A 13,691-nucleotide genomic window follows, 5' to 3' on the forward strand; every position below is an offset into this window, starting at 1 on the left:
ATCGGCAATGGGGCTTGCACATGAGCGCGGCAGCAGTTGCGCATAATTGGACGTGACAAATTAAGAGTGGGAATTTAACAATTTCACTTGTTTCCTCTGTCCCCAGATTTTCTTTACTAAACATATTCTTCTATCCAATCCCAGCCAGGTAGATGGCAGATTTGAGACTTAAATAAATGTAGGCAGTTTGTTTGTGATTTGTCATTTGTCAGCTTTGGTCCCACCCACTGGCCTGAGAGAAGTTCTCTTACGCTGTGACTTCCAGAAGGAGTTGAAGGATCCTTGTTGTAGAGACACACTGCTACGTTGTTGCTTAGGAGTGTTGTTGCTGTTGAAACTTTCTCTCCCTCCCTCCCTCCCTCTCTCCCTTCGAGAACAAAACAGAATCGCTGCTATTATTACTGCTTGTAAAATCCCCTCTGTCTTTCTCCCTCCCTCTGTAGCAAATAAGAGAAGATACACTCCTCATCACTCCCTTTCTATCTCTCTCCTGTGTTTGGGGCTGATCAGTTCAGGGGGAGCCATGTTGGAGGGGCTATTACCTCAGATGCCCCCACCCTTGACCCTTCTGGGGGTGGTGCTGGTGCTGGTTTTGCTCTACCTCCTCTCCTCCACCCCTGGCCATGGAAACGACCCACCGGGACCCAGACCTCTGCCTCTCCTTGGGAACCTGCTCCATCTGGACCTCAAATGGTTTCATCTGTCTCTCAGTGAGGTAAGGACAAAAAATGTGATAATAATAATAATACTAATACTAATACTAATAATAATAAATAAACATCATGTAGCTTTCGTTGTAAGGTTTGGAGCCCAAAGAGTTGATAAAAATGTACATAACCTCCACAAACTAATCTAATAATGTAACACATTTGAAAATATGAAATCAACGGGTAACAGGAACACAAAATGTTCAATGTACATTTTTCGGCTCTTATTTATTTTTAGTTATCCTTTATTTATACCGGAAGTCTCATTGAGATCAATATCTATTTTACAGGAGAGGCCTGTGAAGAAATAAAACATGTCTAAAAAAACATACAAGTACAATTGAATCACACGTTTACATTCATGTATGAAAGCCTCTACAGTGATTATTGTAAGCAAGGACATACAACATTATGAACATCCCTGTTTAATACTTGAAAATGCTTTAAGAGGACAAGAGATTCTAATTTCAGTATTGTTTTGCTATGAATTCCACATGTAAGGGGCATAGCACAGTGTTTACGTGTGGTGTATATAACGTTAAAAAGACCTGAGACCTATTTACTGGATTTAAAGATAACTAAAGATGAGAGATAGTGTGGAAGTTGCTTAAGTAGGGCCTTATAGAGAAACAAAATAGAATGCAATTCCCTTCTTTTCCCTAAGGAGCACCATCCTACATTTTCATATAAAATACAGTGATGAGTAAGAAATGAGTATGCCTTATGAAACTGCAATGCACTATGAGTCTTTAAAATAGAAAGCGCAGCATGCATAGACGTGTCTCCATAATCAAATATTAAAAAGGCAGTTGATTATACAATGTTTATTTTGCTCTTGGCTGAAGGGAAGTGTGCTTTAGTTTTGTGCTTTTAACTTACAGTATGAGACAAATGTCCCTCATGAATCTTAAAGGACAGTCTACCATCCAGCCAAATTCCTAAATATTATATTTTACTGATTCAATTTGGGTATGTATGAATGCAGATATTAGAAGTGTTCTTGAGACGGGTGCGTGGGGGATTGGACCAAAAATGCACGACCCAGACAAAAGGGATGTAATAAAGGGAATGTCCAGTGAGCATAGTCAAAAAACAAGCAAAGTTCATACACTGAAATCCAGTACAGTACTGAGGGAGAAGGTAGTCTCGAAATCGGTAAACCATGCAAAAAGTCCAGTAACCAGGAAAGCTGTCAGCGGGGCAGGCATGCAGATGGACGGCAGGCAAGCTCGGGGTCGATGACGACGCAAGAGACCGAAGTCCGCTCCGCGGGGCAGAAGCACAAAGACAGCAGGGAAAGTTTGTGGTACAGGAAGGCAATAGTCAACAAAACAGAAGTCAATAACGATGGTCAATAAATAGGCTTGGCGCTTAACGGGTAGAAAATACTGCTAAAAACTGCTGACAAAACTGCTAAAACATGCACTGACGAACAGGAGGCAACGATTTCGCAAAAAGATGACATGGAACTGAGCTGTATATGCAGGTGTAGACAGGTGTAGATAATTAGCTTGAGAGCACCATGAGAATGGAAATCAGGTGTGGAGAATTGACAAGTTAACGAGATAATTAGTAATCGTTAGTAATAAACCTATCCTGCCCTAGCGTTAGTAAATTAGTAAATGACATGCTCAAGATTAGAATTAGAAGGTTAGAATGTAAGTATTGCCCAATCCTGATCTAAAGTTAGTAGATACGTAAGAAGACAAGGGAAATTGAAACAATTAGGGAAGCGTGAGTGACAGAAAGGGAGAGAGGTTTGCAGAAAGACATGGAAAAAGTGTATGCTAAACAATGAACAGAACAACATAACATGAAACAACATAAATCGTGACATAAGTTTGCAAAATATGACATGAATAAACGACATAACGTGGCAAGACAAGACTACCAATTAAATCATAACAACTCAACATGAAAAGTAACATGACATGAAAATAAAATGAAACAAGAAATAAAGCATAACAGCAGGGCGAGACTAGACAAACATAATACGTGACGTGATAATACCGTAACTAAGACAATGACTCAACATGAAACATGACGTGACAAACATGAAACGTGACAATTCTCCAATTGTTTTCTGTCAATTGTTTTGTCTGAATTTAAAATAAGCGACACTGGCACAGGAGGTTTAAACAGAGCTTACAGGCAGTGGATTAATTGATTCCGCCCTGGGTGTGTCAAAGTATCCCTGAGCAAGACACATAACCCCCAAATGCTCCTGAAGAGCTGGTTGGTGCCTTGCATGACCAGCAATCATCATTGGAGTGTGAGTGTGTGAGAATGAGAAGCACAGCGCTTTGGATGAAGGAGCTATATAAATGCCATAATTGTTTAGATTACGAGTATCACCACCATTATGCTCATGATTTACCTGAGCTGCCTTCCAAATTTGGTATTTTACCAGAAAAAATATTTTGGTTGAAAATATAAGTGGTTTGGTAATTATGTGAGCACTTAGAAGAGATGAGCAAGGGTTGAGATCGTCTTCTCCCACTGACTTCATAGTATTTATGCTACATCGAAAAAGCCAATTCACTAAGACAAAATTATTTGAAAGAGGTTCCTATAGCTGGGCTATCTGGGACAATGTTATCATCCAGCCTATGAGCTAAATGGCCAGAAGATATAAAATGATAATTAAGAGCTTAGTGGTTGGATTTATAATAAAATAGTTTTCACATGACAGCGAATTGGTGGTTTTTGCTGTCTTGCTGCTCAGAAATGTTAGTTGACTGTTTTACTGCTATGAATGAGCTGACACTATAGCTGTATTTTGAGTTTTGTATATCATGAGACGTGATTCCAGTAGAATTCCTGCAGAGAATGCCTTTAAAATAGTAGTTTATCATTTTTGTGTACTTAGTGAATAAAACATTTCTCTTGATAAAACTGAAAAATTGAATCTCCCTCACATGGCGTGAAGAAAGAAGTTGTGTGTTTACATGCCATTGGATTAGTCAGATCATTGGCAAACTTGTTAATCGAGGAAAATAATTGAAAACAGCTGAAGAGACCAATCGGTTTAAGGGGTTGTTTTCTGCCTCCTCACATTTCACCTCAGCATCCGCCACTGTACAGGTGTCTCGAAGATTAGCTAATTAAATGTGATTCTGGTGTGTAGGCAAACTCGTATTGTGAGCCTGGCTTTCAGAGGTATTAAATTGCCTACTGACAAAAAGCTGTGGCATGCTGATGACATTTAATCCACTGCCTGTAAGCTCTATTTAAACCTGCTGTATTAACAGCTCCACAAATGCAATGACCTTAACCTTAAATGGATGCACTGACCTGTGACAATATGTAGTCATTCATGAGCTTGTTAACCACAATGGATGTTTGTCCTGCCTGTTTTTTTCTCTTTCAAGTACTTGCTCTCTCTCTCTCTCTCTCTCTCTCTCTCTCTCTCTCTCTCTCTCTCTCTCTCTCTCTCTCTCTCTCTCTCTCTCTCTCTCTCTCTCTCTCTCTCTCTCTCTCTCTCTCTCTCTCTCTCTCTCTCTCTCTCTCTCTCTCTCTCTCTCTCTCTCTCTCTCTCTCTCTCTTCTCTCTCTCTCTCTCATTCTGCATAGTTTGACCAGTTAACAATCACCCCCTGGCCCGTCTCATCTGCAAATTGTGTGACACATTGGACAATCAATCTGAGAGTATGAACGGCAAAACAACACTCAAAAAGATCTCATTAATTGCACTGAAAGCAATTAACAATTTTAAAAGGCATTCTTTTCTTTTTTCAATGACCACGCACACCTAAGGCCCCTGATGCGAAAAGGCAGTGTCAATGATTCTTCAAACTCATGCCCCAGCGTATTTGGTGGACTGGCCGCTTTACTGTCATTTTCAGTGACCTTGAGGTTGTTTACGATTTGTGTTTTTCAATCACAGGTCAAACAAAAATATTGACAACAAAATGGTGACTTGGTTACTGTCATAGCTCTTTGTATTTATTTCTTGTCTCTCCAGCTCTCTAAGAAATATGGGTCTGTGTTCACTGTATACTTGGGCCCAAAGAAAGTGGTCGTCCTGGCAGGGCACAAGACCATCAAACAAGCGCTTGTCAACTATGCTGAAGAGTTTGGAGACCGGGAAGTTGAACCCATATTCAGCGAAATGGTTAAAGGGCATGGTATGCAATCCAATCCACCCCATCCATCTGCTGGTTTGGCCATCTCCATGTACTCAAACATACTAAGTAAATGTATCCATCAGGATGGAGCCAGTCTTTGAGTGCCCGACATGGCTCCACCTCCACCCACAGTGATCAAAGAGCCAATAGGCTTTCAGCCCCAGTTGAAGAGCCCTGAACTGGCCACTCACAGCCCACCGTTGGCACCGCTGTCGGTCGCTACCATTTTGTGATGGTGAAATCAACATTACAGTGGTGCACCATTGGACAATCACAGAAATGCAGTTAAAATAAGCAATAGGGGAACAGTGTCAGGTCTATGATTTTACCCCTGTGGCGTTCTGTCCTCTCCCAGGTGTTCTGTTCTCCAACGGAAACTCCTGGAAGGAGATGAGACGCTTCTCCCTCACCAACCTGCGAGACTTTGGAATGGGCAAGAGGGGGAGCGAGGAGATGATCATTGAGGAATCACGCCACCTCATGGAGGTGCTTGAGAATTTTAAAGGTGAGAGAGACATCAGCCTGGATTCAATCAACATTTTATTTTAAGGAATGATTTTATCCATGAATGCTCGGTGGCATAGAAACATTTTTATTATTCTTTATTTGGTCTTTAGGTGAGCCTATTGACACCACTCAGCCAGTGAATTACTCCGTCTCCAACATAATCTGTGCCATCATGTATGGCAGCCGCTTTGACTACGCTGACCCTGCCTTCCAAAAAATGGTCGACAGGAACAATGAACTTATCCGCCTGTGTGGTTCAGCTGAGATACTGGTACTGGTACTTTTAAGTAAATTATTTTTGGTAGAAATTTGAAGCTTTGTAATTCTTCCTGGGTAAGGCAATAATATAACATTGGGGCACCCAAGTGACATAGTTGGTAAGGCTGAGCCCTATCAGGAAGATATTACAAGCTCTAGCCTAGGTTGTGTCTGTAGGGATCCAGACGTTAAATATAATTCCAGGAATAATTGTGAGGTTCTGCATTATTTAACCCTTTAAATTGCATGATTGATATTTGCAAATATACACTCAGTGATCACTTTATTAGGTATACCTGTACAACAGCATGTTAATGCAAACATTTAATCAGCCAATCATGTGGCAGCAACTAAATGCATGAAAGTGTGCAGACGTGGTCAAGAGGTTCAGTTGTTTTTCAGACCAAATGTCAGAATTTGGAAGAACTGTGATCTAAGCGACTTCGACCGTGGAATGGTTGTTGGTCCCAGACAGGGTGGTTTGAGTATCTCAGAAACTACTAATCTCCTTGGCTTTTCATGCACAAAAGTCTCTAGAGTTTGCAGAAAATGGTGCGAAAAACAAAAAACATCCAGTAAGCAGCAGTTCTGCAGGTAGAAACGCATTGTTAATGAGAAATCAGGGGAGAAAGGCCAGACTTGTCGAAGCTGACAGAAAGGTGACAGTAACTCAAATAACCACGCATTACACCAGTGGTATGTAGAAGAGCATAGTTGAACACACAGCATGTCAAACCACTAAGTGGATATGTTAAGTCTTAATATGTTTAAAAAATAAGTCTAATAAGGGGGGTGCACGGGGCTGACTTAAAAACATTCAATGGTTTTTGGTTCTGATCTTGAGCTGTTTTTGGTTTGTGGCTGTTTACTTCAGCTGTACAACATGTTCCCCTGGCTGCGCTGGTGTTGTAGCCGGTGGCTGGTTAATCGGACCCAGGTTTTTAAGGACAACGATGACAACATTGAGGAGATTCAGAGGCTGGTGCAAGGACTGAAGGAGACTCTCAACCCCCAGGACCTCAGGGGATTTGTGGACTCCTTCCTAGTTCGGCAGCAGGAGGTATTGAGAGAGGGAGACGTGGAATGGGCTTCAACTGAACTGCACTCTGCCTCTTCCTTAGCCACTAGCCTTCATTACATTCCAGTAGATTCACTTACACTTAGCAGACTGTGTGTGTGTGTAATTATCCATGGGAAGCTGAGCTATTAATGCTAAAGTATAGAATGCATTCCAAGTATTTGGACATTGGGACATTGGTTCTGTTTATATTCCGTATAACTACTGAATGTCATTTGTAATTTTAACTAAAGGTATAAGAAAGCTTTCAGTATCTAGTCATAATTCTAGGCTTTTGTTTGCCTTTGGCGTCTGTTGCGGTTTGTCAATATGAGGGCCAGTACTAATGGTAAATGGTTGGCATTTATATAGTGCCTTTATCCAAAGCACTGTACAATTGATGCTTCTCATTCACCCATTCATATACACACTCACACACCAACAGCGATTGGCTGCCATTCAAGGCGCTGACCAGCTCGTCAGGAGCATTTGGGGGTTAGGTATCTTGATCAGGGACACTCCGACACAGCCTGGGCGGGGGATTGAACCGGCAACCCTCCGACTGACGGATGACAGCTCTTACTGCCTGAGCCGTGTTGCCCCACATGAATGAAAAGTCAAGGAGGCAGAGAAATAAGAAAAAAAAAACATATATATATATCAGACACATAGACCAAACAATAGGCCTAAAGAAACAAACTGTTTGTAACATTATTACGAAGAAAGAGAGCAATGTTGGGATCTTTACCTTGCAGTGGGATGAAGCACCATCCAATGAGTTTGGAGGCATTTAATTTAACTTGAGTTCATAAGATATTTCTGTACACTTCAGAATTCATTCAGCTGCTGCTATCAACAGTTACGTCAGTGAAGGCAAGTGAGCCAGTATCTGTGGCAGCCAAACATGACCAAACGATAACACCCCCCTACCCACGTTTCACAGATGAGCACACTTGTGCACACTTGGCTCTTGCCATCACTCTGATACATGTCAATCTTGGTCTCCTCTGTCCACAAGATCTTTTCCAGAGCTCTGCAGGCTCTTTTTGGTCCTTATTAGCAAGCATGAACCTAGCCATCCTGTTTTGCAGTTAACTAGTGGTTTGCATCCTCCAGTGTAGCCTATCTACTTCGGTTTGTAAAGTCTTCTGTAGACAATAGACGCTGACACATCCACAAGTGGCTTGCCTCTGTTCCTCATGTTGACAAACACCAATAACAGATGCCAAGGCAATCAAAAGAATCAAGAGTACATATAGATACTGAAAGCTTTCTTATACCTGCACTAAGGAGGTGATTAAATACATTTGTCTAATCAGAAACAGCTGAGAAGCTGATTGTCCAATTACTTTCGGTCGCCAAAATTTGGAGACAATGCATAAAGACATAAAAAGTGATGTAATTCCTCCACAGATCACCCAATATGGATGACAGTCTGCACTATAACCTAATTTCATTTCAAATCCAATGTGCTGGAGTACAGAATCGAAAGAACATAAATATTACCGCTGCCTAAATATGAACTGCACGGAAAACCACATTATTCACTAAGTGCAATCTGCCTAACATGTACAATGTCTTTTTCAATGTCTATCTACCAAATTTAGATAGCACTCGACAATTGGTGTTACCATTGATATTCTTTAGAGCAGGGATCAGCAAATCACAGTCCTCAAGGGCTGAGAACTGCTGGTTTTCCACCCACGCTTTACCCGGGAGTCAGGTGTGAAGACAATCTGGCCATTCAGCAGTTCCATTTATCCAGGACAAAAGAAAACGATGGCTGGATTTGGATTTGATGGCCAGAGTAGAGTAACCAGGGTACAGACCTTAGAGCAGGGGCTGGCAAGTTCAGTTATCCTTGTTTCAATTCTAACATATTTAACGTAATATTTACAAACATAACAACAAACATAATTAACTTTGTTCAATGCAAATTGACCCGAAATCCACAACAGGTATGTCTTTTAGCCAAGTATTTTTATCCCCTGCATTTTGGCATTCTGATAGATTTTGAAAGTAAATTTCAGAATGCCTATAAAAGGCTTAGTAACTATCTATTGAAATACATCTTTCAATCATTTGTTTCATGAATGCTTTATTTATTTTAATGTTCATAGTCTCTTATTTGCACCTGTTCCCTCCCAGGAGTCAGACCAGCCGGATTCCCACTTCCACAACAACAATCTGAACTATACTGTGGGCAACCTATTTGCAGCAGGGACAGACACCACTGGAACCACCCTGAGATGGGGCATGCTGCTGATGGCCAAGTACCCCCACATACAGGGTAGGGAAAAATGTGTATACACACATATACACACACATTTGCTTTTGGTAGTCAATCATATCCAACCATGACTTTCACTTCTGCTTTGTCTGTGAGTTTTTGTGTGACTGTAGTGTCCAATATGGGATCGACATATTTTCTAACATGTAGGGCATGTGAGGTCTGTGCTTGGTGGAGCTGCCATGGGCATGTTTCTCCTCTGGTCCTGCCTTTTCCGGGCCTCAGTACTATCTTCTTCATAATGGTATACCCCTTCACGGCAAAGCTGTAACCAGCCAGATCAGTCCAAAGCAGCATATTCCAAGTTTGAAAATGGAATTCCACATTTCTTAAGTGCTGTTTTGAGCTGGTCTTTGGGCCTTCTTTCTGGCCCCCAGCAGAGCGCTGCCCCAGGTGAAGCTGCCCACATTGGACTTGGCCTAGCAGGCAGTCCTCAGACATCCGTATAGTGTGGCTTGTGTGGTTTTTGCAAGTATTCCAGTATGGCCAGGTTATGCCAAGGATACACTGGAAACATATTATGTGCAGGGCTTCCAGTTGTCGGATATGTCGCCAGTACAAGGTTCAGGTTTCACAGCCATACAGAAGAGTGGTTACCCAGACTGCCTGATAGACTGCGATGTAGGGGTGCAGGCTGAGATTTCTATTGGGGAAGAATCTCTTCCTGAGCCTACCAAAGGAGAAGGAGGCCTGCTTGCATCTCATCCTCAATGCTGCAATTATCAGAGATGAAGGTTTCTAGGTATTTGAACGATGGTACAGTGACTGGGGGTTTGTCCTCGAAGGTGAGGGTGGGAGTAGCAGATGGGAGAGAAGATCTCCACTGGCACAGGACCTCAGTCTTGAACATACTGACTAAGAGTCACATCCTGTTGAAGGTCTTTACTGCTCTTATAAACGCCATTTGCAGGGCTTCTTTTGAATGCACCACAAGTGCACAATCACCTGTGTACTGCAGTTATAAGACGTGCACCGATCTTAATTTAGTGACAGCATGAAGGCTGCGGATGTTAAACAGGTTTCTGTCTGATCTAAAGTCATCACAATCACTCGACTCTTGCCTTCCATCTCCTTATGTTGAAAAGGACAGGTGCAAGCACGTATCCCTGCCTGACAGACTCTGAAAGGCTCAGGCTCCCTCTTCAGCACCTCCCCGCCTTGTTGTAACTCTTGTACCTCTCCTCTCAGCTCCTGTTGTGAAGCTTTTGGTTTTTGGCTGAACAGGTCTTTTTACAGTGTTGTGTAAAATACCATTCTACCAATGCCAATTCTACTGATGGGTTCAGGTTGATTCCCCTGAGAGACGCTGGGTTCTAACACTACTTCTAGTCGAGAGAGGCTCTCATTCTGGAAACTGCGCTCTAGATACCTTGCTTGATCTATACAATCCTGCCAATGGTTTTCCTCCCCTGTCTTGAAATCCAACTCCTGAGTTTACCTGTTCTCCTTCTCCTGAGGTGACTCACTCTCTGCCAGTTATTTTAAAGTTACCCTGGACAGATCTGGGACAGGCCTCACCTCCCTGGAACATGATGGTGTTATGGTGGTATATGTTTACAGTAAGCACTGTGCAGATACTGTCTCATTCTTCATGGATGGAAATCTTCGATCACAGATTCCACTTTTTATGACATGCCTGTAGTGCTTCAAGATGGTTGTGTGCTAGGCATTAGTACAGAGTGTGTAGAGGAGAAGGCTTGTTGTAATACACCTGATTGCTGTCTGCAGTCAGAGTCTGTGGATTTTCTTAAAGTAGTATTCATTCATGGGCCCTTTTTGCCTGTGTGCTTTTCAGCTCCTTTGGGTGGTTCACTGCAAGGGGAAGGATGTTCTCATAGCAACCTGAGCCTCAGAAATAGTATCCAATTCCAACGGTCAGTTAGCTAGTATGTGCTCATTTGATAGCTAGCTTTAGATAGATAGCTGTAATGCTACTGCTCATAGTTTCGATTAATTACATTTCAGTTTTAATTTAAATAAATATTTCTCTTTTCTTTGTTTTCTCTTATTTGACCTTTGCCAGAGCTCTTCTGCCTCCTATCTCTTGGTGCTTTCCTTGTTTTAACTTTTTCTGAAATGCAATTTATTTGGTAGATAACGTTTATAATGTCCTTGTGTCAAGGTTATGTTATGATTATGTTGTCTTGGTTTTCCTGTTTTACCTCAATTTCAGAACAACAAAATTTGTGTTCTCAGGAGCTCGACTGAAGCATGTCCTTACTCATGTCCCCTCTCTCTATCTCTCTCTTCTCCTCTCTTTCTCTCTCTCTTGGGGTGCAGACCAGGTTCAGGAGGAGCTGAGTCGGGTCATTGGGGACCGGGAACCCCGGATGGAGTACCGGAAGAACCTGCCCTACACAGACGCCGTGATCCACGAGATTCAGAGAGTGGCTAACATTGGACCCATGAGCATTCCCCACAACACCAGCTGTGATGTCACCTTCCAGGGATACTTCATCAAGAAGGTTCGATCTCCTCCCCTCAGCTGTATCCTGCCCTCTCTCATTACATTACATTACATGGCATTTAGCAGACGCTCTTATCCAGAGCGACGTACAATGAAGCTGTACCTCTCTCCTCTCTTACTCTCACTTCTCTTCTCTCCCTCTATTCTATTCCTCTTCTTTTTGAACTCAGGTTCAGGATTTTGTACGTGGGGCAAAATGGTTAAATCTGGAAGCTTTTATACTTTTCACACAGACCAATAGAGGGTTATATGAAGAATTTAAATGGGTTCCCCATTGGAGACATGCCAAAGAACCTCTTATCTGAGAGTGTAGTTTAAAGAATGGTTCCATGGCTCAGTGATGTACAACTCTGTTGATTATGTTGATTATAGACCACAAGTAATTTGTAGAATCAGGTGTGGTCGTGCTAGGCTAAAACAAAAACCTGCAGCCACACCAACCTGGAATTCAATCCCCCGAGGGTCCCTGGTTCTCTGGCTCCATATCTTGACAAGTGGTTCCACCTATTGGCAACTATGTGAAGAACAACATACTTCCAAACAGCTGGACATCTACCTGTACAATGGTACTGCCCTGGATGAGAAGCTTGAGAGTATTTTAGTTGCCCTTTTTGTCCTTTCTCAAGAACCTCTCAGTCTTTCGCACAAATGTGGTCTGATCTTTGTGTAACCTCGTTTTATTCACAATAAACACTTTTTGCTAATTATTTTTAATTAATTTATTTCTGTAAATATATGTGTAGCTGCCCCTGCTGAAAAAAAACACACAGCACAAGCAAGGTTTTGAAACATCTGGTAGCTGGTTGACCAGTTTAGACCAGCTCCCAGTTCAACATGGTTTAGCTGGTTAACCAGTTCAGACCAGCTCCTCAACATGGTTTGACCAGCTCAAGCTATGTTTTGAAACTGCTGGTAGCTGGTTGACCAGCTTGGCCATGCCAGTTTACCAGCTCATACCCAGCTTGATCAACTTATGACCAGCTGAATTGCACAGCAGGGGTCTAAAAGTCACTTCAGAATCTGTGTGTGTGGTATAGGGAACTACGGTGATCCCACTCCTGATGTCAGCGCTGCAGGATGAGGAAGAGTGGGAGACCCCCCACAGCTTCAACCCTGGCCACTTCCTGGATGAGAAGGGCTGCTTCATCAAGAAAGATGCCTTCATGCCCTTCTCTGCAGGTGCAGCACAGTGCAGTACATAGCAAAGTCTGTAGGTTTTTCCAGGGATCAGTAGAGGTATACAGAACCTGAATGAAGGCTTACTCTCCTTCTGGTGTGAAAAAGCACTAGGATTATTACTGTGTCTCTCCCCTGGTCTTGCAGAAATCGACTGGAATCTACTACAGTTTTATAAAGGCGTTGATAATATTAAAGAGCAATTTAAAGGTTCTGGGATTTGTTATATTTGTTATGTTTGAGATTACAAGAAAGTGCTGCTCTCTCCTTAGTTCTTGAGATTTCCTGTGATTCCCTCTCCTGTAGCTGTATGTATGTGCTGTGATTATCTCTCTCCTGTAGGTGTATTTATGTGCTGTGATTATCTCTCCTGTAGCTGTATTTATGTGCTGTGATTATCTCTCTCTTCTGTAGCTGTATTTATGTGCTGTGATTATCTCTTCCTTGCAGGGCGACGGGCCTGTCTGGGAGAGAGCCTGGCCAGGATGGAGCTCTTCCTCTTCTTCACCTTCCTCCTGCAGAGGTTCCGCTTCACACCACCACCGGGGGTGTCTGAGGATGAGCTGGACCTGACACCATGTGTGGGGTTCACCCTCACCCCTTCCCCCCACCAGCTGTGTGCCGTGAGCCGGGCCTAAACCCCACTCCAGCTGTGTGCTGTGAGCCGGGCCTAAACCCTACTCCAGCTGTGTGCTGTGAGCCGGGCCTAAACCCTACTCCAGCTGTGTGCTGTGAGCCGGGCCTAAACCCCACTCCAGCTGTGTGCTGTGAGCTGGGCCTAAACCCTACTCCAGCTGTGTGCTGTGAGCCGGGCCTAAACCCCTCTCCAGCTGATGGGTGTGAACCACATCTTTTCTGTTCTTCACCAAACCTTTCTTCATTATGATTTACAGTACGTTAGTCTTTCTTGATATGAGTGTCTGCTATTATTTATATATATATATATATATATATATATATATATATATATATATATATATATATATATACATACATATATATACACATACATACACACATGTATATATATATATATATATATATATATATATATATATATATATACACACTCGCTGTGCACTTTATTAAGAACACCTGTACAC

The 13,691-nt window shown here is 42.4% G+C and overlaps 1 protein-coding gene across 1 annotated transcript; it reads left to right on the forward strand.

Annotated features, from left to right (window-relative positions):
- The first annotated feature begins 523 nt into the window (after positions 1 to 523).
- On the forward strand, positions 524 to 13,446 carry LOC133118764 (cytochrome P450 2K1-like). The gene is made up of 9 exons (XM_061228966.1): positions 524 to 715; positions 4,671 to 4,833; positions 5,189 to 5,338; positions 5,451 to 5,611; positions 6,473 to 6,658; positions 8,804 to 8,945; positions 11,226 to 11,410; positions 12,450 to 12,591; positions 13,039 to 13,446. Exons 1-9 carry the CDS (start codon positions 524 to 526, stop codon positions 13,224 to 13,226), a joined length of 1,509 nt encoding a protein of 502 aa, XP_061084950.1. The 3' UTR covers positions 13,227 to 13,446.
- Positions 13,447 to 13,691: the final 245 nt, after the last annotated feature.

Source organism: Conger conger, chromosome 2 (genome assembly GCF_963514075.1).
Source record: "Conger conger chromosome 2, fConCon1.1, whole genome shotgun sequence".
NCBI classification, from domain to species: domain Eukaryota; kingdom Metazoa; phylum Chordata; class Actinopteri; order Anguilliformes; family Congridae; genus Conger; species Conger conger.

What these genes read in the sequence shown, in the direction of transcription:
- LOC133118764 (XM_061228966.1), top strand. Translation starts at nt 524, where the DNA reads ATGTTGGAGGGGCTATTACCTCAGATGCCCCCACCCTTGACCCTTCTG. An exon ending in TTCATCTGTCTCTCAGTGAG is followed by an intron (nt 716 to 4,670) that starts GTAAGGACAAAA and finishes TTGTCTCTCCAG; the next exon opens with CTCTCTAAGAAATATGGGTC. An exon ending in CGAAATGGTTAAAGGGCATG is followed by an intron (nt 4,834 to 5,188) that starts GTATGCAATCCA and finishes GTCCTCTCCCAG; the next exon opens with GTGTTCTGTTCTCCAACGGA.